The sequence below is a fragment of the Dromiciops gliroides genome, chromosome 5, assembly GCF_019393635.1.
Source record: "Dromiciops gliroides isolate mDroGli1 chromosome 5, mDroGli1.pri, whole genome shotgun sequence".
Taxonomy (NCBI): Eukaryota; Metazoa; Chordata; class Mammalia; order Microbiotheria; family Microbiotheriidae; genus Dromiciops; species Dromiciops gliroides.
The window spans coordinates 7724525-7751868 of NC_057865.1; the positions used below are offsets into that span (position 1 = coordinate 7724525).

Sequence of the window (27344 nt, forward strand, 5' to 3'; positions counted from 1 at the left end):
CCCTCCCCTCCCTCCCCCCTCCCCTAGACAGCAGGTAATCTGATATAGGTTATATCTATATATCTCTATACATATACATATAGATATATATATACACATATATATACACATAATAACATTAATCCTATTTCTGCATTAATCCTGTTACAAGAGAAAGAATCAGAGCAGTGATGCAAAACCTCAAAATAGAAAAAAAAAACAACAGCACCCAAAACAAAGAAATAATATGGTTCAATCAGCATCTATACTCCACAGTTCTTTCTTTCTTTTTTTTTCTTGGATTTGGAGATCCTCTTCTATCATGAGTTCCCTGGAACTCTTCTGTACCTTTGCATTGGTGAGAAGAATGTAGTCCATCACAGTAGGTCAACACTCAATGTTGATGATACTGTGTACAATGTTCTTCTGGTTCTGCTCATCTCACTCATCATCAGCTCACGTAAGACCCTCCAGGTTTCTCTGAACTCTTCCTGCTCATCATTTCTTACAGCACAATAGTATTCATTGTATTCATATACCACAACTTGTCCAGCCATTCCCCAATTGATGGGCACCCCCTCAACTTCCAATTCCTTGCTACCACGTAAAGAGCAGCTATAAATATTTTTGTACATGTGGTTCGCTTTCCCCCTTCCATGATTTCTTTGGGCAAAAGACCTAAAAGTGGGATTGCTGGGTCAAAGAGTATGCACAGCTTTATCGCCTTTTGGGCATAATTCCAAATTGCTCTCCAGAATGGTTGGATCAGCTCACAGCTCCACCAACAATGCATTAGTGTTCCAATTTTCCCACAGCCTCTCCAACATTTATTATCTTCCTTTTTTGTCATTTTAGCCAATCTGATAGGTGTCAGGTGGTACCTCAGAGTTGTTTTAATTTGCATCTCTCTAATCATTAGAGATTTAGAGCATTTTTTCATATGGGAATAGATAGCTTTGGTTTCTTCATCAGAAAACTGCCTGTTCATATCCTTTGACCATTTCTCAATTGGGGAATGACTTGGATTCTTATAAATTTGATTTAATTCCCTATGTATTTTAGAGATGAGACCTTTATCAGAAGCATTGGCCTCAAAAATTGTTTCCCAGCTTTCTGCCTCCCTTCCAATTTTGGATGCATTGCTTCTGTTTGTACAAAAATTTTTTAATTTAATATAATCAAAATCATCCACTTTGCATTTTATAATATACTCTATCTCTTGTTTGGTCAAAAACTGTTTTCCTTTCCAAAGATCTGATAGGTACACTATTCCTTTCTCTCCTAATTTACCTATGGTATCACCTCTTATGTCTAAATCATGTATCCATTTTGACCTTATTTTAGTATAAGGTGTAAGATGTTGGTCTAAGCCTAATTTCTGCCATACTATCTTCCAGTTTTCCCGGCAGTTTTTGTCAAATACTGAGTTCCTATCCCAGAAACTGGAGTCTTTGGGTTTATCAAACACTACATTACTAGTGCCATTTACTACTGCATTTCCTGAGCCTAGCCTATTCCATTGATCTACCACTCTATTTTTTAGCCAGTACCAGATAGTTTTGATGACTGCCACTTTATAGTAAAGCTCCAGGTTTGGTACCGCTAACCCACCTTCCTGTGAATTTTTTTTCATTATTTCCCTGGATATTCTTGATTTTTTGTTTTTCCAGATGAATTTTGTTATTATTTTTTCTAGCTGTATAAAATAATTTTTAGGTAGCCTGATTGGTATGGCACTGAATAAGTAAATTAATTTAGGCAGTATTGTCATTTTTACTATATTAGCTCTGCCTGTCCATGAGCAATTGATATCTTTCCAATTATTTAGATCTGATTTGATTTGTGTGAAGAGTGTTTGGTAGTTGTGTTCATAGAGTTCCTGGGTTTGTCTTGGCAAGTAGACTCCCAAGTATTTTATATTATCTACGGTTACTTTAAATGGAATTTCTCTTTCTATCTCTTGCTGCTGGACTTTGTTGGTCATGTATAGAAATGCTGATGATTTATGTGGATTTATTTTATATCCTGCTACTTTGCTAAAGTTGTTAATTGTTTCAAGTAATTTTTGACTTGATTCTCGAGGATTCCTTAAGTATACCATCATATCATCTGCAAAGAGTGATAGTTTTGTTTCCTCCTTGCCTATTCTAATTCCTTTAATTCCTTTCTCTTCTCTGATTGCTAAAGCTAACATTTCTAGGACAATATTAAATAATAGGGGTGATAATGGACATCCCTGTTTCACCCCTGATCTTATTGGGAAGGCCTCTAATTTATCTCCATTGCATATAATACTTGCTGATGGCTTTAGGTAGATACTGTTTATTATTCTAAGGAAAGCTCCCCCCTATTCCTAAACTCTCTAGTGTTTTTATTAGGAATGGGTGCTGTACTTTGTCAAAAGCTTTCTCTGCATCTATTGAGATAATCATGTGATTTTGGTTGGTTTTCTTATTGATGTGGTTGATTATGTTAATAGTTTTCCTAATGTTGAACCAGCCCTGCATTCCTGGTATAAATCCCACCTGGTCATAGTGTATTATCCTGGTGATCACTTGCTGTAATCTCCTTGCTAATATCTTTTTAAGATTTTAGCATCAATATTCATTAGGGAAATTGGTCTATAATTTTCTTTCTCTATTTTTGCTTTGCTTGGTTTTGGTATCTCCACCATATTTGTGTCATAAAACGAATTTGGTAGAACTCCTTCTTCACCTATTTTTCCAAATAATTTGTATAATATTGGAATTAATTGTTCTTTAAATGTTTGGTAAAATTCACCCATAAACCCATCTGGCCCTGGGGATTTTTTCTTAGGGAGTTCATTAATAGCTTGTTCAATTTCTTTTTCTAATATGGGTTTATTTAAGGATTTTATTTCCTCTTCAGTTAACCTGGGCAGTTTGTATTTTTGTAAATATTCATCCATTTCATTTAGATTGTCAAATTTATTGGCATACAGTTAGGCAAAATATTTCCTAATTATTGCTTTAATTTCCACTTCATTGGTGGCAACATCACCCTTTTCATTTTTGATACTGGTAATTTGGTTTTCTTCTTTCTTTTTTTTAATCAAATTAACCAATATTTTATCTATTTTATTGGTTTTTTCATAAAACCAGCTCTTAGTTTTATTGATTAATTCTATAGTTTTTTTGCTTTCAATCTTATTAATTTCTCCTTTAATTTTCAGGATCTCTAATTTAGTGTCTAATTGGGGATTTCTAATTTATTCTTTTTCTAGCTTTTTAAGTTTCATGCCCAATTCATTAATCTCCTCTTTCTCTTTTTTATTCATGTAAGCATTTAGAGCTATAAATTTTCCCCTAAGCACTGCTTTGGCTGCATCCCATAGATTTTGGTATGTTGTCTCATTATTGTCATTCTCTTGGATAAAGTTATTGATTGTTTCTATGATTTCTTGTTTGGCCCATTCATTCTTTAGAATGAAATTATTTAGTTTCCAATTGATTTTCATTCTACTTTTCCCTGGCTCTTTCTTACATGTAATTTTTATTGCATCATTATCTGAGAAGGATGCATTTACTATTTCTGCCTTTCCACATTTGACTATGATGTTTTTGTGCCCTAATACATGGTCAATTTTTGAAAATTCGTGTAAGTATTCTTAAGGGGATGAATCAAATAAGGAAAAAATAGAGAAAAATGATCATTCTTTGTAGATGGGCTCCATTGCATTTCTTTTTTTTTTCATTGCATTTCTTTTAGTAACTTTCCACCCCTGTTTGTTATGCAGTCCAAAATGGATTAAGAAAGGAATCTAGAGAGGCTTATTCAAGTTGCTTTTGAAAAAAGAAACAATTTAAAATGAGATTCTGTTTACTTGTGGTGGATTTTTTTTTGGTATTTTTGTGGTTTTTGTCTCTCACCTCATATTGTAAAATTGTCAGCTTGGATTACAGGCTGCAGTACTTTTCCCTCTAAGATGCAGATGGCTTAGACAGGTTCTGTAGTTATGTTTTCAATAACAGTCACTAACTTGGCACATTTTTTAAAAAATCTAAAATGTCAGCATTGAAACCCAGAAGATGTGTTCTCTGAGAATCAGGAGGAGGCTGACCATGTGTGAGCTTTGATAAAGTCTACTTTTCTTAATGTCTAATGTTATAATGGATTTAGTTATTTCTTTTTCATTCATGTTAGATTTCTTCATTCAATGATTTTTTTCTCTTAATCTGAAAACAAATAAAAAAAAACCAAAATTCTTTGCCTAAAACCTTTTTTTCAGCTTCCAATAGATGGCAGCATCAATGTAGGAAAAAGAGCTGGTTGATTTTCCATTCCAACAGTTAGAAAGGCCAAGAAGAAAGGCTCTCTGTCCCCTGTTTGTCAGGCCCCCAATGGGCTAGACAAAGTCTAGCATCAAGATGGGAAATTTTCTCCAGAAACGGCCTTGTCCTGAATTGAAGAAATACTGATTTGGGGAATTCCAAGTGGAGGGTGATATGGTTAAGTTTGGGATAGAAGGAGAGTGGAGGGAAAGCACAAAGTTTTTTGTTTATGTTTTTGTTTTTTTCTGGATCAGCAAACACCTTTTTTCATTTTTAAAAACCTGACACTTTTGCTCTCTCTCTATCCTGGCCTACCCTCCCTTTGTCCTCTCCATACCCAGCCCAAATTCCTTCTAACTTTTTCTTTCAATTCCAACTCTAAAATCAATTTCAGCGTCAAAGAATGGGCTTTCTGAAGAACACACCTATGATATCTGCTCTTGTTCTTTATTTAAAAGAAATTGTACTAATCCTTCTGTAACTTTTATGTTGGGGGAGAGCTATAGAAAAAGGAAATACTTATGTAGCAAAGATTGGGAACTCAGCCATTTGGTAAACAAATGGGAAGACAAAACATGGTGGATTTGCCTTTTCTTGTTTATTTGTTTTGAATCACATCAATGAAGAACAAACATCATGTTTCCAAGAATAGGGAGGAGAGAAATTTAGCCTCTAAGGTGACTTTCTACTGGGGAAACTGGTCCTGGGCCTTAGTCTGAGTAGTTTAGTCTGAAGGAGTCTCCTCTGGTTGGCAGATCTTCTCACTTCTTTATATGCCCTAGTCTGATTGGCACTTTCAGCTTCTCCTCCCCATCACACTCCTCCTCAGCCTGCTTCTCCTCAGAAACAGGCCATTTTAGCAATTACAAAGTGGCAACAGGGCCCAACCCAGTCTATTCAGAAGCACTGCCTTTCCCTGTGAGCTTTCAAAACTACTCTATGTTCTTCTGAGTCCTTGAACGCTCTTTGGTGCCATGTAGATGCCATTGGGATCCAAAATTAGTCTACAATTATTTTGTCTCAGCTTCAAGAACATGGTCCCTCTTCAAAATCACCATTTGAAATAGAGGGACCCTTTGAGCTCATCAATTGGGGCATAAACATTTACTGTTAGTACAGTCACAAAACAGGCAGATGAGAGCAGAGGATTCTGAGATGCTTATCATTTAGCTTCCATTCCACCATTCTATCATGGTTAAAAAAACTATAGATAGATAAATGAATAGATGATATGTAGACAGACAGACAAATAGATGGATGATAGACAGATAGATGGTGATGATGATTGATAGATAGATAGATGACAGACAGATAGATGATGATGACAGATAGATAGATGATAAAGAAGATATGGATATGCATGCATGCACAAATATATATGTGTGTTTGTATATAGCCATATGTATACATATATCTATGTGCATACATATATGCAATTGATATACTATGAAAAAAAATAAGACAGTTGCTATCCTCAAGGGGCTTATAATTGGTGGGGCCATAAGGAGGCTTACAGTCCAGTCCAAAGGACTGCAGCCAGGTGGGCCATGTTGTGATGGCTGGCCTGGTTGCCTTCATTGAAGGGAGATTGTCAAGCTTCAGATAATCATAAGATGTTCTTTTTTTTAAAACCATAAATGGTGTTTATTATTTTTCCAGGTTATGTGTAAAGATAGTTTTCAACATTTGTTTACATAAGATTTTTAATTTCAAATATTTCTCCCTTCCTCCCTCCTCCCCAAGACAGAAAGCAATCTGATAGAGTTTACACATGCACAATCATATTAAACATATTTCTTCATTAGTCATGTTGTGAAAGAAGAACCAGAACACAAGGGAAAACCTTAAAAAAGAAAAAAAATAATGTAAAAGTAGAAACATTATGGTTCAATCTGCATTCATGATCCACACTTCTTATTCTGGATGTGGAAACCATTTTCCATCATGAGTTCTTTGAAATGTCGTGGATCATTGTACTTATGAGAAGAGCCAAATCTATCACAGTTTATTATCACATAATGTTACTGTTATGCTGTTACTGTGTACAATGTTCTCCTGGTTATGGTCACTTCACTCAGCATCAGTCCACTTAAGTCTTTCCATTTTGTTTTTGTTTTTGTTTTTGTTTTTTCTGAAATCTACCTGCTCATTATTTCTTATAGCATAATAGTACTCCATTACATTCGTATACCACAACTTGTTCAACCATTCCCAAATTGATGGGCATTCCCTCAATTTCCAATTCTTTCCCACTACAAAGAGAGCTGCTATAAATATTTTTCTACATGTGGGTCCTTTTCCTTTTTCTATGATTTCTTTGGGATACAGACCTAGTAGTGGTATTACTGGGTTAAAAGCTATGCACCGTCCCATAGATCTTTGGGCATAGTTCCAAATTGTTCTCCAGAATGATTGGATCGGTGTAAGATATTCTTAATATCTGCCACCCAGTCTGAGCTTTAGAGCAGGCATTCTTATACTTTTGTGTTTTGGAACCCTTGGGCATTTTGCAGAAGATTATGTATCCCGTTTCAAAAACAACAACAACAACAAAAAGGATAAAACACATTTGTAAATGCATAAAATGGGTGGGAGGGCAGAGCTAAGATACAGAGAAAAGGCAGGGACTCATCAGAGCTCTCACATATTTCTTTCCATATAACTTTAAATAATGCTTCAAAACAAATTCTGAAGTAATAGAGCTCACAAAAGGAAGGGGTAAAACATTTTTCAGCCTAAGTGTAGTTAAAAGGTTGCCTGGAAAAGTCTATTCACTATGTAAAAATGGAGCACAGTCTAGGAGAGGCTGTGCCAAAACAGGCCAGGTCTGAGAAAACCAAAAGCAGGCCATGGGAGCAACTGAATCAGCTGTATCAATGGCTTCTTGAAGAACTCTTAGTTCACAGACAGTAACAGGGTTAGAAAACTGGTCAAAAGGAGATTAAAGGGATCATTTTGTGTGCACTGAGGGCCAGACTCTGTTGTATTACCTGTACCTGAATCCAGGTGGCAGTGCTGGGTCACAGTCTAAGGGTAAGGAGGAGTATAAGTATGTCAGAGCTTGTGGCCACAGGGGATCAGGGCCCCTGTTCATACTTCCAGGGCAGAAAAGACTGCTTGTGGTCACTCATTGACCAGAACATAGGCCAAGACAGTAGCAAACAAGCCTTTCCTTAGATGATACCACTTGTGAAGAATTGAAAGCATACAGACAAACCCCCAGAACTAAATCTGAAAACACACAAAAAAACTTAAGTTTGGGACAGGACCCCTCTAATTTAGGAGCAGAACCCCACTTTAATGTAACCTTAAATTAAAAAAAAAATAGACAGGAGAAATGTGGAAATGACAAAAAACAAACAAACAAAAAACACATCCTGAGCACAAAAAGTCACTATGGTGGTAAAAGGGAAGATCAAAACATACTCAGAAGATGATAATAAAGTCAAAACTGCTACATCCAAAACCTCAAAGAAAAAAATGAATAGGTCTCAGATGCTAAAAGAATTTTTGGATGAGCTCAAAAAGAATTTTGAAATCAAGTAAGAGAGGTAGAGGAAAAACTGGGCAAAGAAATTATGGTGATAGAAGAAAATCACACACAAAAAAATGATTCAACAGCTTGTGAAAAGAGATACACAAATACTGAAGAAAATCACAATTTCAAAAACAGAGTTAGCCAAATGGAAAAAAAAGATGTAAAAAAATTTAATTAAGAAAAGAATTCCTTAAAATAGAATTGAATAAATTAATAAGGAGATAAAAAAGTTTGATGAAGAAAATGATTCTTGAAAAATTAGCATTTGGCATGCCAACCTAATGATATCATGAGACATCAAGAAACAATAAAATAAAAACAAAAGACTGAAAAATTAGTAGAAATATATAAATAAAATATAATATTGGATAAACAACTGACCTAAGAAAAATAGATAAAGGAGAGAAAATTTCAGAATTATTGGACTACCCAAAACCCATGATGCCCTAGGCATCATCTTTAAGGAATTTTCAAGGATTTACATAGTCATACATGTATAACCCATACCTGATTGCTTCCTGCCTCAGGGAGGGATTAGGGGAGGGAAGGAGGGATAAAAATTGGAATCTAAAACTATAAATAAAAATGTTTACTATGAAATCAAAAAGAAATTATCAAGGAAAACTGATTATATTCTAGAACCAGAAGGTAAAATAGAAATTGAAAGGATCGATCCAACAAGTTGTGAATGGATTCAACCATTCTAGAGAGCAGTTTATAACTATGACCAAAGGGCTATAAAATTATTCATGCCCTTTGACCCAGCAATACCACTGTTAGCTTAATATTCCAAAGACATTCCCAAAAAAGAGAAAATGACCTAGCTATACAAAAATATATATAGCAGCTCTTTTCATGGTGGCTACGAAATAAAAATCAAAGGAATGCCCATCAATTGGGAAATGGCTAAATAAACTGTGGTATATAATTGTGATGGCATATTATTGTGCTATAAGAAATGACAAACAGGATGATTTCAAAAAGTCCTGGAAGGAATTGTGAACTGATGTATAGTGAAATGAGCAGAACCAGGAGAACATTGTGCTCAGTGACACAGTATTGTCTGATGGAGAACTGTGAATGACTTAACTATTTTAGCAATTAAATGACCCAAGCCAATCCCAAAGGACTATTGATGAAACATACTCTCCACCTTGAAAGAAAGAACTGATATTGATTGAATTCATACCAAAGCATGCTGTTTTTCACTTACTTTCTTGTATTCTCTTTTATTCAAGTTACCTTATACAAAATGACTAATATGGTAATGTTTTATTTAATTGCACATATATAACCTATATGATTGTTTACTGTCTCAGGGAAGGGAGAGCGGGTGAGGAAAGAAGGCATAGAATTTGGAACTCAGAATTTTAAAGAAAAATGGTTATTATCATTAATAAGTTTCCAAATATTTATGTTGAATGTTAATCTGTATTAAAGTATCTCAACTTTAACATATGCCTATGATGAAAAATAAAAGAAATAAGTAAGCTATCCCTGCCACCCTAAAAATGTAATAGCAAGTTACACACAAAAGATTTGTAATTTCATGTACAATCAACTTTATATTCTACTATTTTATGGAAATGCTTGTTTTGTTTTTTAAGTTCAGAATGAAATAAATACAAATTTTAAAATGTCAGCACCATTGATTAATATAGATCCTTTTAATCATTTAAATAAAATATATAATTTTAGATTAAAAAGAAAAAGGATCCACCAATCACCTCCTGAAAGAAATCCCCAAATGATAACTCTTAGGAATAATATGACCAAATTCCAGAGCTCCCATGTCAACAAGAAAATATTGCAAGCAGCCAGAAAGAAACATTCAAATACCATGAAGTCACATCCAATATAATACAAGATATAGTAGCTTCTATGTTAATGAATCAAAGGATTTGAAATATGATATTTTAGAGGGCAAAGTAAGTAGAATTACAACAAAAAAACATTTACCCAGCAAAACTGATTATTCTCCTTCATGGGGAAAAATGGATATAAAGTGAAATAGAGGACTTTCAAGCACCCATGAAGAAAAGATAAGAGCTGAATAGAAAATTTGAATTGCAAATATAAGACTAAAGAGAAACAAATAAAGATAAATATGAAAAAGAAATCTTAATGGATGCAATAAGGTTAAACTGTTTATATTTCTACAAGGGAATATATTTATAACTCCTTAGATCATTACCATTATTAGGGCAGTTAGAAGAAATATACATAGAGTGCGCAGGCTTGACTTGATTATGATGAGATGATATCCAGAAAATAAAATTAAGGAGTCAGAAAGAGCTATGTACTGGAAGCAGGGAAAAGGGAAAGGTAGAATAGGGGAAATTATCTCACATAAAAAGAGACATGAAAGGAAGAGATTTTACAATGGAGGGGAATATGGGGACCAGTGGAGGGGAACTTCAACCTTACTTTCATCAGAATTGGCTCAAAGAGGAAAGAATATGAATACTAGGTTGGATATAGAAATATTTCTTATTTTACAGGAAAATAGAAGCAGAAACAGAGAATAGATGGGGTGGCTGAAAGAAGAGTAGACATTGAGGGAGGCAGTAGTCAGAATCAAAATATTTCTGAGGATGGACAGAGTGAAAAAGAGAGGGCAAGAATAGGATAAACATTGGGAACACAGAACAGAGGGAAATAACAGTTATCTTGTTTGTTGTGTGGTAGCAAAACAAATGAAACAAAACTGAAAGCTACAGTGGTGCATTGAAGAATAAGTTCTGGTGAATGAAAAAGATGGATACTATTTTACTGTAATAAATGAGAAAATTTAGAATTTCAAAGACGCTATATATATATACATACATATATAAATATACATATATACATACATATGTACACACATATATATCTATATCTTTATATCTATATCTATCTATATATGAATTGATACAGAGCGAAGTAAGCAGAACCAAGGAACAATTTCTATTATGTCAACACTGAAAAATTTTTTTGAAAAACTAAAGAACTCTGATCAACTTAATGATCAAGAAGAGTTTCAGAAGGTATTGAAAAAATGTTGCCCCTGACAGAGAGTAAATGGATTAATATAGACCATAAAAATCCACATTGTTGGATATGACCAATGTGGAAATTTGGAATTTGGTTTGCTATACTATGCTTATGAGCTACACAGATTCTCTCTAACTCTCATTCTTGTTCTCATTCTCTGCATCCCACCCTTCATCCTCTCATTCTGTCTTTGTTTCTCTTTTTCTTTCCCTCATCTCTTTTCTTTTTTTATTCCTTCCTTTCTATTTTACTCTTTTATTTTTTCTTTCTCTTTCTATTTATTCAGTTCCTTCATTTTTCTTCTTTCCTCCTTCTTTCCTTCTTCTTTCTTCCTCCCTCCCTTTTTATTTCTCTCATACTTTCTTTTCCTTTTTATTTCTTCCTTCTTCCTTCATTTCTATCTTCTTCCCTTCCCTTCTTGCTCCTTTTTTCTTTCATTCTTATCTCTGTTCCTTTATTCTATATTCCTTACTCTCTTTGTCTTTTCTCTCTCTCCCTTTAATTTTCTTTTGTCCTCTTTCTTTATTTCTTTTTCTCTTGGGGAAGGTGAGGTGAGAGGGTGAAAACAGACTCAATTTTTGAAAAAAATATTGTTAAAAATAAGACTGTAAGTATAGTGAGGTACGCAAGTTAGCCAGTATTTGTCCCATGGACTATCGTGAGTTGGAGCTTGCATGTAGGGTTTGGATTAGTGGACTGGAGGTAGGCCTGGCACCTAATCTGAGGAGGAAACACTATAAAAGTCAATTGCTGAATTTTTCTCATTCTAATATCTCTTCTGCCCATGTTACACTGGGTGAGTTTCAACCTCTTTGGGCCTTTGTTTTCTCCATCTTGAAATAAACTCTAGGTAGATGACATCTACAATCCCTTCTGGATCTAAAGTTTTGATGTTTATGGGATGTGGAAGAAACTTCTGACTATGGCTGGTTCTGTGGTCAGGCCAGGAGGCCAGGGATCACAGAGTTGAAGCCTATGGATCTCAGAATGGATGTTGGCTGATGCCAGGCACATTCTTGTCTCTACAAACATTTCAGAGACCCCAGCCCTTTTCTCTTTCCTTGTCATTAATAGTGATTTAGATGACATGGGAGTAGTTTTGTGTGTGTGTGTGATTTTTTTTTTTTTTGCGCAGGACAATGGGGTTAAGTGACTTGCCCAGGGTCACGCAGCTAGTAAGTGTTAAGTGTCTGAGGCTGGATTTGAACTCAGGTACTCCTGAATCCAGGGCCGGCGCTTTATCCACTGCACCACCTAGTCGCCCTGACAATTACTCTTTAAAGACTCCCCCTGGTTTCAAGGAGGCATCATAGAGGAGAGACAAGATCTCTGTCTCAAGCATCAGATGAAATGGGTTTGAATTCACCCCATTCCATGTATTTGCCTTGCAGCCTTGAGAAAATATTTTAATCTTGTTGGGTCCCAGGTCCAAATCCATGATTCACTGCTATTGTAATTCTGTTGATAGACCAGAGATATGGAATGCTAGAATGTGGGTCAGGAATCCTGAGGTTAGAGACTGGCTGTTTGCTGACTTGCCTTTTCTTTGTAATCCCAACAGTTAGCTCAGTGCCTTGTACATAGGAGATGTTTAAGAAAAGTTTGTTCCATTAGATTTTCTCAGAAAATCTTGGTAAGAAGTTGGTAAGAACTGAAACACTTGAGCATAGCTTTGAGGTCACCCTCAAGATGACTTTTTTATATGATATGCTATTGCTTTCAACACCCTTCATTTCAGTAGTGAAGACCAGAGCAAGGAAAGGCATGAAAAAATGGCCCTTCCATGGGGTGATGAGTCCTAACTTCCTTCCCCCTTTCTTGCTGCTGTCCACCTCCTCCACACTCCCCTGGCTTCTCCTTCCCTGCGCCTCTGGTGGTCTGCTGCACTCTGAGCAGATGTTTCTCCCACACAATGGAAACATTCCCTCAAGTCTCTGTGAACTTCCAGGCTTCCTTCATATGGGAAAAGAGAAAAAGAACAGAGATGGAAATTTCAAAACTTTCCTTTTGTCTTTTTCAAAAGCCTTAAATTTGGAGAAGCAAAATGCTTCAGTCCAGACCTCTCATCTTTCCCACGACACTGCCCATAAGAGATGTTCATCCAGGCCATTCCATATGAAATACAAAAAAACCAAAAAAGTCTCTGTTTTTCCATATCACCTCATATAAATCTGGGCTATATGCCTGAATCACAGAAAGTTAAAGGGCAAAGGGATGTCAGTAAGCATCTCATTATAATAGTCCCAACAAGGGGTCATCTGGCCTCTGATTGAAGACCTCCAAAGAGCGGTAACCTCACCAATGTCTGAGCAGCCTTGGCCACTTTGGGGCAGCTTTCTTTGTGGGCAACTTTATTTCTTCACATCGAGGCTCAAAGGGGCTCCTTGTATCTCCCGACATTGCTACTCTTTCTCTCCTATGGCACCAGATAGAGCAAATATCATTACTCAAACCCCAGTAGTATCAAAGGAACCTAGATTTAGAGCTGGACGGAACCTCAGAGATCATTGAGAATAAGCCCTTTGATGGGATGCTTTGGGGAAAAAGGTATTCAATGATTTGACCATGAATGTTTGAGGCAGGATTTAACCTCTGTGCTTCTCAAGTACACGTCTAGCACCTGATGCTATATTAGAATATACCCTCCTTTAGAGACAGTTGGCTTTTTGTTTTTATGTACCTTGTTCATTGAGTAGTGTCTAGCATAGAGCAAACTACATTATTTTCTCTGACTTTTTCTCCCTTTTCCCTGTAGCTGTTGTCTCTCCAGGACACAAGAATATAACATCCTTAGGGATTTGCTGATTTGGTGGAAAATGAAGAGGGAGATGACCTCCCACATAGAGAATATCGGGGCAGCACCTCATCCATATTTCAGATATTGTTCCAAGACTCCAAGAGTTTGGAAGCTTTTCTATTTCCAATGACATTTAGAAAATGGAGTTCACTTCTAGGACCTTCCAAGGAGAGGGGGAGTCTTAACTCACTGATTTTTGCCACAATTGGCTGAATTTGAAACACATAATTCTATGTTACTTCTCTACATTTTCTTTATCAGCCATAGTCAAAACATTCTCCTCCCACTCCACCCTCAAATGCCTGCCAGTCTCCAACCTGATACCCGATGGGGACCATGACATGAATAAATAGTGGTGCCCCAAGGATGCCAGTGATAGTTTATTAATTCTTATGGTTCCATGTGGAATGAAATAGAGAAAATAATAGGAAAAGTGAATTTTCTGTACCATTCGAGTTGGTGGAGCAATGTTTGTAAGGAAGGATCTTTGCCCAGCTCCCGGAAAAAAAGAAAAAAAGAAAAAAAAAAGTTGTTTACGATCTCAACCTGATGGTACAATTGGGAAAACTTGAAACTCTTCCTGAGCCTTATAGTAAAGCCATTTCCTCTTCCCAGCCCCCACCCCCACAGTGTTCTTCATGCCCACGGATGTAAAATGAGCTGAATTTCCTGTGACTTTAAAAGTCCACCTACTCATGCCTCTTGAGTGCTACATATTGGGGGTGGGGAGGAAAGGGAGAAGCTTTTAATGTTATAGCAAAATTTCACAAGGATACCCCTATATTCCCACTACCTTTCAGACAGTAAGAAACTAGGTAAACTAATGTGGCTTCAAAATAAAGACACAGAGATGAGTGCAACTTTGAAGACATTTTAAATTGAACAGATAAAAGGGGGGAATGGAGAACAGAGAAGGAAAAAAAAATGATTGTGGAGATGCCATAGATAAGTGTGACTGCAGATGAAAAATGACTACAACAATTCCTGAGATTCTTAGGTAGATAGAGAAAAACAAAACAAAACAAAAACCAAGCTTTTTGCCATGACTGTAAATTGAGCTCTCTTTGGATCTATGCTATCACTACAGAATTCGATTTTTTTAAAGTCAAATCCCATAATTCAATCTAATGCAGGAGAAGGATATTGTGAAATCATCCAGTCCAACCCTCTCATTTTAAAGATGGTGGCCTCTGTGTTAGAAATTAAGTTCTGAAAAGAGGAGGGTATTGTCTAGGCTCACATGAAGTGCTACTAGCAAAGTTGGGAGCAAAAGTCAAGTTTCCTGACTCCTGGCCCAATCTGTCTTTCCACTACATTACCTGAAGGTATATTACTTTTAAAACATATAACTTGAAATCATATTTCCCCCACAAACAGAGACCCTCTCAAGCCTAGTTTAATAAGTGCATGACTCATCTATATTTATTGGAACAATATAAGAGAAAGATGTAAAGCAGGGCTTAAATCTGACTTTTTCTTTTAAGTGGATTAACCATGTTTCCCGCTAGCTGTTTCATGCACTCAAATCATAAATTAGACTAACTTTCTTAAAGCCCCTTTCTCCATGCTTTGTACCCATACAAAGTTCTGCCTGACTCAGCACTAATTAAAGATATTCCAAAATGATGTGGTTTCATTATATAATATAAATATATATCACAGACAAAGAATGGAGTGATCACATATGATGAGCATGGAGGGTCTAAGTAATGGACAGTCTATAATTTCTACTGTTAACCATACTATGTGAAGAGAACTAGAGAAATCCTTCTTCCTCCCTACTCCCTCCCCATATTCCCCTTTTGGATTATGTATCAAATGACATGAACAAAAGTCAAACAGGATGGATTTGTCTGCATAGGCTGTGATCTGCATCCCTGAAAGAAGTACCCTCATTAGTGACATCCCATCTAAGTATATATGTAAAGGCTTGTATGTACCTGTGTAAATTTATATGCATATGTGAATACATATGTACATATATAAACATACACACATGCATGCATGCATGCATACATACAAACATCTTGGAAAAAAAAACTCTCATCAATAGTACACATCATTCAGTTCCTCTCCTTAGAGGCCACTTTAGTATTTTCTCATCAAACAAGATGTGAAGTCTGAAATATCTTCATCCTGACTGAACTAAAATTTCTCCTACAGGTTACAGATATTTTTACTCCCAAATCTTGCCATCTTTTGACTCAAGGATCAATAAATAAACAAGGGATAAGGATGGCTTCCTACATATGTCACTCTCAATGTGACCCCTTTTCTTATGTTTTCTGCACCCCATATTTTTTTCAATTTGTAAGCTGAAGAACAGCAGCTGATGAGTTTGAATTCATACAGAGGGATAGTTAAAAGCACATTTCCTAACTTATGTGGAGGCTGGAGGCAAAAATTGGTCCATATCTGGATAAAATATAGATTAGAAGCCTATCTTTAATTGCTGTGGTACAAAGCAATGACTTGCTAATGGCCATATCTTGGGCCATCATGTAATGTCAAAATTGCCTTTTTAAATGTCAAAATGGGTGAGTCAATAAGCAAATTTGGAGAATATCCTGGTGAATTGCATATACAAGGCAACCTCATTAACATATCACAAATGTCCATTTGACTAGATATGGACCAGTGCTTTCATTAGGCTATTCTTTCTATTTGTGACATTTAAATATGTTAATAATGGCTGGTGATTCTTTTGAAAAATGTTTTGAATAATCTCACAAATTAATATATTTTATATAAATTAGTCAAAACATTATGCCACAATGAGACCCTGATACATGTAGTAAATACTTAATAAATCTCTCTCCCTCCCCCTCTCCTCCCACCAACCCTTTCTCATTCCCTCTCTCCAAAGACCAAAGGAAAACAAGGCTAACCCTCCAGGAACTTATATTATATAAAGGGGGATTTATATTTTTATCTTTAGTTAATAGATGGAATATCAAAGAGCATGACTTGTTTGTGGTTGCAATATTATCATCATCAACAACAACATTATAATGATAACAGTCATAATAAAAAGTGTCTTCAGTAATTTCAGTTGTAGCCAAATCGTTGTGACCCCATTTGGGGTTTTCTTGGTAAAGGTACTGAAGTTTTACCATTTCCTTCTCCACTTCATTTTATAGATGGTGAAACTGAGGCTGACAGGGTTCAGGGAGTTGCCTAGGGTCAAACAAGGATTAAGTGTTTGAAGGTAAATTTGCACTTATAAAGAAGAATCTTCCTGACTCTGGGCTAGGTGCTCTATCCACTATACCACCTAGCTGCCCAATAACAAGAATTATATCTTCCATTTGAAAAGGATATTATATACACACACACATGAATGTGAATATGTATAGACATGTATATACACGTGCATACCTGGGTGTATGTGTGTATATACACACACATACACACATATAAATCGGTAGGTAGAAAGATACGTAGATAGATAAAATCTCAGGTGATCTTCAACAATAGCCCTATGACCCAGGCATTAGTATTAGCCCCTTTATAGATATGGAAAGTGTGGCTGAAGAGCTTAAGTGCCTCCCCAAGATTACAGAACTTCTACAAAGGTCTGAAGCAGGCTTTGAACTCATGTCTTCATGACTCCATATTTGTCCCTCTCTCTACTATACTTAGTACTGCTTGGCATACCATAAGCACTTAATAAATGCCCTATCCAGTTATACCACTTACACTTAGTTCTGGTGATCAAGATAGGAGTGGAATCCATTTCTCTTGATTCCTTTTCCAGTGTTCTTTCTACATACAGATGTCTATTTTCTTTTTAAATATTTTCCATTTCTAATTTGAAAGAATTAGAATGATATAAAGAATAAAAGACTCAAACAACAAATAGGGTGCATTAAGGAGAAAATTGAGAAAGATCACCATAGTATAAAAGTTTACTCCAGGGAAGAACTCACGAATAGATCTGGACCAAGTTTATGCCACTAACCAATGGAGAGAGCCTGGGAATCATTTCTCTTGGGCTCAAGGCAAAGATTTTTTCCCCACCTCCCACCCCCTGGCATGTTTCTTAAACTGAAAACTACTTCCACAGGATGCACCCCAATTGTCACCAGACCTTGGCCATCATCTGTCTGTCTCTGCAGTTTCCTTTCTTTTGTCTGTGCTTTGGTCCATATTACCTTGAAGATTTGGCCTACTTCTCTCTCCATTTTCCCTAGCTATAAATGAGCAAAACTATGATAGTTCTTAATTATTTGCAAAAATCTTTTGGCATCTCTCTCTTGAGCTGCTCTAGATAATTGTTCAGTCTTGTGATTAGCACTTGGCCCTTGGGGAGCCGGGGTCAAATTTCTTCCAGTCATGATTGAGCATAAATTACATGGCATCATTCAAGTTCAATTTCTGATGCAAAAAAGTTACATGATCTGTCACCCTGCATTAGTGTTTTCTAAAGAAAAGTTAAATTGGAAAATTAGCAGGTTGAAAGTACAGAGTCCTGTGCCCTGGCTCAGAGGCATAGGCTTTGGTAACATTACCTGTCTGGATTTCATCCCTCTTTCCTGCTTGAATATCTGGGAATTCATTGCCAGAAACTTAAATGTGCAGTTCCATATTTGCCTTAAGGAAAAAATTTTCCAGATCACATTTTCCCTGGAGAGGTGGGGAGGGGAGGATGAAGGCAGCATGGAGGGCATTTTATTGCTCCAAATACAGAGAGCACATTAGATAGGTAGGAATGAACTTGGTCAGCACAGAACTTCATCACAAGCCTTTTTCTTCTATATGATTATTTTTTATCCTGTGCTACACTCAAGGCCATAACTTGAAGTACTACTACTACACCATGGTATGAATGCATCTGTAGCACAATAATTCATATTTTAACCTTGGATTCATCTTAGAAGATAATGTGTCAAAAACAAAATAACACAAAACACACACAGAGATTCAGGGATCAGAAAACCTAGGTTCAAATCTTAATTGAGATGCTTATTAATTATGTGACCTTGGATAAACCATGACCTCCTTGGGTCTTAGAGCATCATCATCTATAGAATGAGACTTGTGGACTAGCCAGCCTCTGAGAACCCTTACAGTTTAAGAGATAGAAATGCAGCTGGCCAATTTGCCTAACTATTCAAATAGAAATTACCTTGGATGTAATAGTTATTGGAAGATTCAAACCAACCTCAATATTTGTAAAGAAGGTATTTTCCCTACCTGCCTTGAGTGTTGTAATTTATGAACATAAGCACTGGAGGATCAAGCCTGGGACTTTGGGGAAGTTTTGCACTGAAGGACATGAGTACTCTGGGAATTCTCCATGTTTTCAGATTCTGCTCATGGAAAGTTCAGAGGCTGTTTCTAATGGACAAAAGTAATATCCAATATTTGTTTATGTCTTGAAGTATTCTCTATAATCCTGTATTAAATTAAGAAATATGAAAAGACACGAGGAAAAACAAACAAACCCAATGATACACATTTCTAATGCTCAAGAGAGAGTTTGTTAATTTTTGCACAATTGAAAATTTCATTGGCCACTGCTGTTGCAATTTAAAAAATAAATGTTTTTCAGGCCCAGAGATTATGCTAGCTCTAAATAGACACCTGCAATTCTAGCTTTTTTTTTTCTGGCTGTACTTAGGGAAAGGGGCATGGGCCAAAAGCAGAGGCCGTGGGAGCAGAGGTTTGGTCTGTTTTTATCATGAAATGCTATGGAATATAGGCAAGGAAAACACACTTTCAGTGAAGGCACCACTTGGCTTGTATTTTTCAGTAAATGAAACAATACTCACTGCTTTCTAAAGAAACAAAGAAAAACAAAAACAAAAGAGGCAAAAAGGACAGCAGAAAAGAGACAAAGTCTGTGCTTCCATCCATCTTTCTCTGAACCCGACCCTTCTCTGTTCTTGTCCACTACTGAGATTGACACAAATACTTGGAACATGTCTACTGTGACATTTACCTTTATTTCCACTATTTATAACAACTTGAAGCTGCAAGGATACTCTTCAGTGGTGGAATCCAACATGCTGCTCATATTCTTTTGGGAAAATCACTAATATATCTGTTTCAATGTTAATTTTTATTTTGTTTGCTTATTTATTTGTCCATTCATTTAATTATATATTTATTCAATCATTTATGTAGTTATCAGTTTATTTATCTATTTATTCATTTGTTTAATTTTTGACTTACATATTTATTTGGCTCGTACCTGTAGTTTCATTGATAGAAAGAATTTTTTCCTGGAAAAATATCTTCCAGTAATGGACGCAGATTAGAATCTCATGTGTCACTTAAGTCTTAGTTGGATGCTGCCTAGAATAGTGAGGGGTTATGTGACTTTCCCAAGGTTACACAGTAAGTTTCTGGAATAGAACTTGAATCTCCACATTCTTATCAGAAGAGTATATAGACACATAAATAAATGCATATATCTACTTGCCAAGCTTAAAGCCCTGAGAAATGATGTTGCTGATTTTCATTATCATTATTGTTATTACCTTGTTGCCTTGAATATACCACATTGCCTCTCAGTGTTGACACTCATGCAGCTAGTTACAGAGGAAAGGGCAGTGGATTGAAAGTCAGAAGACCTGCTTTTAAATATGCCTCTTATTTATTATTTATGTGACCTTGGACAGATCATTTCATCTCTGGGTCTGCATTTCTCCAGCTTCAAAACCAAGCAAGCAAATAAGCAAGTATTGATTTAATGCCAGTTATACACCAAATATTAGAGCAGTAAATAAAAGGGTTAAACTAGAGGCCCTTTCAGTTTTCTTGTACCTTAAAACTAATAATGTTCTGATTTCCATGTCAAACATTGTTCTGCCCAAATGCCCCCTTATGTTCTTGTCAAAGTAAAATTTGCCTTATGAAACTTATGTAAACTATTGAGTTCCTGCTGCAATGACACATGCATGTGTTTTAATAATATTACAATAAACTCACATGAAAAAGCAGACTATATTATTGAACTGTCACAAATAAAATCTTCAATTTATACATAAGTAGTTATGCTCCCACCACTGGCCTAATTGAAAAGTGGAAATAGAAGCGACCATTAAAGGGGATGTTGACACATTATTGAACTAAAAATTATATCAAATTTTAATGATAACAGATAACAATTAATCAAAAAAAAATTTAAATCAAAGCCAATGACCACTGGAGTAAACCTTCATGTAAAGAGTCAAATGTTGAATTACTTCCTTTTCATTGAAACCTTAGCATCTTCTATTAGATTACAATAACCCCTTCATTGCCACCCTCCTGGTAGATACAGGAGGTCATGGACATCCCATCTCAGGGCTGCTTTGAGTGACCTAAGGCAAGTTGTCTCATGCTTCTTATTCCCCAGTAAATGGTGCAGAGAGAGAATAAAATCTGAAACAAAAACAAACAAAAACATATATAAAGTATGTGGAGAACAACAAAAAAGTATAAGTTTTGTGTCTCAAACAATATTTAATATTCACATTCAACAGGCAAAACGAAATTTCTCCCAAGGGACATGAGCCCAGGCACTGTAACTGGAGTCAAATTACTCAGATCAGATGTGGCAGCATGGACTTTGATATGACTTAACCAACCCAAGTTAAACATATCTTCAAGAGGCCTGAGTTGCAGGAGAGAAATCATTTTGTTCCTGTGACTTCCTTCAGCTCTGATACGCCCAGTTGCTGCCACAGATGGGCTTCTAAATGTTAGGTAGAGAACAGAAGGAGCTCTCTCCTGGCTTTCGGGCATACCGTGAGGTTTATGAACTGTAGTAAATGATCTCATTGTTTTTATAGACCAAGATGCCTTTAGAAAAGAAGTCAAAAATGATTTTTAAAAACTGCCCCTTCCCTCAAAGTCAGTGTGCTCTAGGAAACCAGGAACTCCACCAAATCCCAGATGACAAGGGCTGTGTTCCAAACTCATTATCCCTGCTTCTCTCAGTGACCCATGTCCTTCCTTCCTTCATTCATTCATTTGTTCATTCACCCAATAAGCTTTTGTTAAGCACCTCTAAAGTAGCATGTACAGTGCTAGATACTGTGTATACAATGACAACATCAAACTGTTTTCTGATCTCAATGATTAGAAATTTAGATTTGCATGGGAATGCAGAGGCCATCTCTTCCAAACTTCACATTTTACATGTAAGGCAACTAAGGAGACAGATAATAAGGGTTTAAGTCAGAATTTGAAACCCCAACTTCCCAACTCAAAGTCCAGTGTACAATTCATTCTTCCATTTTCAAGGAATTTATAATTAAGTGAGGGAATAGAAAGATAAAAAGCAGAATAAATTCAATATAGATAGATGATAGAAAACTAGATTGATAGATGATAGATAAATAGAAAATAGAGAGTATTTGGGTGGGTATGAGAACTCTTGTTTTATTGATATATGGAACCGAGGAAGTGTGTGTGTGTGTGTGTGTGTGTGTGTGTGTGTGCACGCATCTGTGTCTGTGTATGTCTTTGTGCTCACACACATGAGAGAGAGAGAGAAAGAGAGAGGGGGGGGGAGAAGGGGTAAGAGGGCAAGCTATATCTCTACAGATACAGATATGAAATTGATGTATTATTTCACTGCTATGGTTAATTTCCTGGAGAGGAAGACTTCTCTACTAATACAGGTTGGTATATTTCTATAACTAATAGTCTTAAAAAGTAGCCTACATCAATAGTGTAAAAGTCAAATAGAACTGTATCTATGGCTCCCTGGGAGGTGCATGATGAGGTTGTTTAAAAAATGTTACGTGGGGAAGCTAGGTGGCGCAGTGGATAGAGCACTGGCCCTGGAGTCAGGAGTACCTGAGTTCAAATCCGGCCTCAGACACTTAACACTTACTAGCTGTGTGACCCTGGGCAAGTCACTTAACCCCAATTGCCTCACCAAAAAAAAAAAAAAGTAAAAAAATGTAACGTGGGGGCAGCTAGGTTTGCAGTGGTTAGAGCACCGGCCCTGGAGTCAGGAATACCTGAGTTCAAATCCAGCCTCAGACACTTGACACTTACTATCTCTAGCTCTGTGACCCTGGGCAAATCACTTAACTCCAATTGCCTCACCAAAAAAAAAATGTAATGTTAAAGTGTTTACTATCTTAGGAAGAAGGGAGGGGAGGGAGGAGAAAATTTGGAACTCAAAATTTTATAAAAAATGAATGTCAACAATTGTCTTTATATGTAATTGGAAAAATAGAAATATAAAAAGAAAAAAATGTCATGTTACCAGTGTTTTATTAGAGTTTTATTTATTTGGTTAAATATTTCCCACTTACATTTAATCTGCACTGCACTGCCCTCAGGAAGTTTCCCAGCCCCATACTGGACACTCCTGGCCCTATTGTAATAAGACCTGTGATGTCTTGCCTGGAGTCACAGACCGTTAAGTGTCAGAGGCAGGATGTGAACCAAGGTCTTCCTGGCTTTGAGGCTGCTTTTTTAGAAAGTAGATTCAAAGCATTTTGCAGGAAGGAAGGCACTAGCCATTGATGGTCCAGAAGCCATCAAAGAAGGCTCCTTGGGGCAGGGGGTGGCATTTGAGGGGCACTGAGAGCCAGAGGCGATGGAGTATATTCCAGGTGCAGGGAGATGGGTATGACAGGATTCTGGGCATGAAATGTCATGTCAAGGGAAGAGGAAGCAGGACATTTTAGTTAGAGCTTGGAGTATATGGAGGTAGGTTGGAGTATAGGGGGGGAGGGTGCGTGCTAGAGAGGAATGTCACAAGAAATCAGCCTAGAAATGGAGGCTGATTTTGAAGGGTGTTTCAATATCATGTTTGCATGTTTTCCTCAAAATCATGAGGAACTAGAAGGGTTTTGGAGGCAGGTAGTTATAGCTGAGTCTAGCCTAGAGAGTCTGTAATTAGCTGGGCCAAAGAGAAATGGGGGAGGGGAGAGTCTGGAGGCAAGGAGACCAAATTAGCAAATTATTGTGATCAGCATAAGCCCAAGTGATGACTTCTTGGCTTCCTCAGGTGTAAAATGGCTTTTTTTGTTTGTTTGTTTGTTTGCTTTATTAGTGAGGCAATTGGGGTGAAGTGATTTGCCCAGGGTCACACAGCTAGTAAGTGTTAAGTGTCTGAATCCGGATTTGAACTCAGGTACTCCTGACTCCAAGGCTGGTGCTCTATCCACTGCGCCACCTAGCGGCCCCTAAAATGGCTTTTGCATCTGAAAATGTTATGTTCTTAAAGAAAAAGAGAAAGAACTCTAAGTTCATATACTGTCTTGGCTGTTGCATTTCTTCCTTAGTTTTACCTTCTAAGAGAGATATGTGAAACAGTATAAGAAAAAATGTATTTGAACCAATTACAGCCAGATGAGCAGCCCTATCTTCTCTTCCTCCTCTCTCCCCTTCCCCATTTAAATTCCAGCTTCTAGAAAGGAGGGGCTCATTGAGTTTCCTAAAATGATGAGAAATATGAGATTCTTTATGAATATTATGAACAATATGAGATTCTTTTGTTCTAGATCTCTAAGTTCCTCAAACCACTAATGGAGCCTCAGAGCAGGTACTTGGTATGCCTCACCCTGCCACCTTTTTGGTATGTTTTTGTTTTTGTTTTTGGCAGAGCAATGAAGGTTAAGTGACTTACCCAGGGTCACAAAGCTAATAAGTGTCAAGTGTCTGAGGTCAAATTTGAACTCATGTCCTCCTGAATCCAGGGCCAGTGCTTTATCCACTGTGCCACCTAGCTGCCCCTTTTTGATATGTTTTTAAATGAGTTTTGTTCTGACCTCCTCTTCCTTTGCCCTTTTTTCTCACCTGTCCACAAAAATGATAAAATATCATAGTTCTTTCTGAACTTATTGGTGCATCATGCAGGATATTGGGAGCTTGATGGGCAGTGATGTCAGTGGGGTCAGCAGCATCTCAAGAAAATAACTTATTTTCTTGTATTATTCCAACTTCCTTTCTCAGATACTAAACCACTCCCATCCCCCATCCCCAGGAAGAATGTCACTATTCCTGGAAGATCTATAAAAAACTATTTACAGAGGAAGCACATTTAAGCAATAAGGATGGATAGACAGAATCATTCTGGAGGAGATGCCGATGTCCTGAGGTAGCGCCAAGGGCCATTACCCAAGGCCAGTCATTAATCTACAGGAAAGGCCCTATACTGAAGGGCTTTTGGCTCTAATAGAAGGGAAAATGAGAGGGGGAAGGTAATAACTTCCAAACATCGCCATTTGGATTTTATGTGTGGGTGGTTTAGTTTCAAATGATCCTTCTGGGCCATTCTAGAGGACTAATATCCCAAACATTAACCCGTCTGATTGCTTCATTCAATTCCCGACATTCTTTCCAGTTTATAATACATACAATATGAAAAATTACTAGAAGGACTTCAGCAGTAATGTATCAGGAGACAAATAAGCATAACATAAAATGTCTCCAGTGGTACTCATGGAGGAAAAAGGAATAACAATGCTTCCCAAACTGGTTTTTATTTTCTTTTCTATGAATGTGATTCCCAAGTGATGGCGTAAAGCATTTTCTTTCTTGCAACGGTGGTAAAGAAAGTACTTACCAATCCGTTTCAAAATATATTATCCCAAAGGTGTAGGTAAGCTTTGGGAATGGAATGGCAAATGGTTACCCATTTGGTGGTTTGTTATGGTGGAAAGGAAGTGCATGCTTACTGGATGAGGGATGAAGTGAAAGGATTTGTAAAACAGGGGCTTAGTCTCATGGACTGTGCAGGTTGGTCACATCCTGGTCCAGTAGCTAATGGTTACTACAACTATGACAGTTCCCTTTTTGTGAATTAAAAAATAAAAAGTTCTGACTGTTAAATGTCAACGAATATAGACATTTCCATTGGGAAAGTGAAAGGGAAGCAAAGAGAAGAGAAGGAATCATATCATATCATTACCATAAGCTAGTCTTTGAAAGCATACATTGAAACCACAATGCTGTCTTTGCTTATTGGAATCTGCCTCTTACTCCTGATTTCTACTATGTATTTTCCTACAACACTGCTTTGATGCATTTTATTTTTTTAAAGCCCAGTTCTCCCCACCATTCAGCATCCACCTTTCCCCAATAAAATGGAGTTCTGCTTCATAAGAAATTAATATAGCCAAACATAATAAAAAAATGGTGCCTAAACCTCAAACATAATTTTTCTTCTGCTCTTCAAGTTCATCACCTCTCTGCCAAAAGATCAGAAGCATGCTTCATGACTATTTTTATAGAATTGTAACCTCATTTTTTAAGTCTTTAAGTTTTTTTTTACAATATTGTTATTATTGTATCATGTATTATTTTGGTTATGATCACTTTACTTGTACGTCATCAGTTTATATAACTCTTCTCAAGTTCCTCTGCAGCTTTTACATTATTCTTTTTTATGACATAATATTGTCCATATATCTTAATTTCTTTAGCTGTACCTCAATTGTTGGGCACCTATTTATTTTCAATCTTTTTATTATAATAAAGAAAGATTACTGTTATAATATTTTGTATATACAGATATTTTTCTTCTTTTATTTAATCTCTTTGGTTGCATAATCCTAAAAGGGGGATTGCTGTGTTAAAGAGATGGCACAATTTTGGACTTTTTGGGTACAGTTCTAAATTCCTTTCCAGAATGGAAAGTATTAATGCATGTCTTCCCACACTTTTAATAATTTTTATTTTCTTTTTTGTAACCATTGCTAATTTGATACATGGAAGCTCAGAGTGGTTTTAATTTCAATTATTAGAGATTTAAATTATTTGAATATTTTACAATAGTTACTAATAAATTGTTTTCTTCTTTTCAAAGTGAATATATAATTTCATCATTTATCTTTTGAGGAATGGCCCTTGATCTTTTATAATTGAATCACATACCTATGTATCCAAAATATCAGACTTTTCTGTAATAGAGAAACTTGCTGCAAAGTTTTTCCTTTTTTTTGCACATAATTTCAATTGTAATTTTAGTTTCAGTGAGGTAATTTATGAAAAAACTACAAACAAATTTCAGGGAATCAGCATTGTACAACTACTCTCTATCTCTTGTTCATACAAGGAATTTCTCTCTGTACATAATTATAAAAGTTGTTTCTTTCTTTTCTCCTTTAATTTGCTTATGATGTTAACTTTTATATGTAGACCATGTCTCTATTTGGAACTTTCCTGTAGTAAATGGCATGAAGTATTTTTCTAAACTCATTTTCTGCCAGACTTACTTCCACTTATCCCAGCAGTGTTTGTTGAACAGTGAGTTGTTACTGCACTAGGTTTTACTCATTCTCCTGCTCTTCTTAATGGAGATGGAGGAAGCTATACAACCATGTTGATGGAGTATATTATAAATTTATATTATTTAATTTCAACAGAGTCCTAACTCTATCATGATAATCTTCTTAAAAATTTAAATTTCCTTAACATCTTTTTTTTCTTTTTTTCATTCTCATGGGTCATTACTCTAGATTCAGGTAAATTTTAAATTATCTGAGATTGAAGTACTTCACATATAATATCCCATGCTTTTATATTGTTTGTCCCCCATCCCTTGAATGCCCTGTTTCCACATTTTCACCTCATAGAAACCCTCTCTTCTTTTAAAATTCAACTCAATCACTCCTTTCAATGTGAAGACTTTTCTGATCCCATCAACAATAAGGAAAGTTATCTCTCACAAACAACCCTGAATTTAACTACGTTGTGTATGTCTGTATTTAATCTCTCTCTATTATAAATAGATATATACACAATACAT

At 36.3% G+C, this 27344-nt stretch overlaps 1 protein-coding gene across 1 annotated transcript in view; it reads right to left on the reverse strand.

The window, feature by feature from the left end:
• Nucleotides 1-20221: 20221 nt before the first annotated feature.
• Nucleotides 20222-27344, reverse strand: part of AGMO (alkylglycerol monooxygenase) — a 367408-nt gene continuing 360285 nt past the window's right edge. Inside the window, exon 13 of the mRNA XM_043969423.1 lies at nt 20222-21010. Within this exon, the coding sequence (XP_043825358.1) occupies nt 20930-21010 (81 nt within the window). The 3' untranslated portion in view covers nt 20222-20929. The remainder of the gene's footprint in view (nt 21011-27344) is intronic.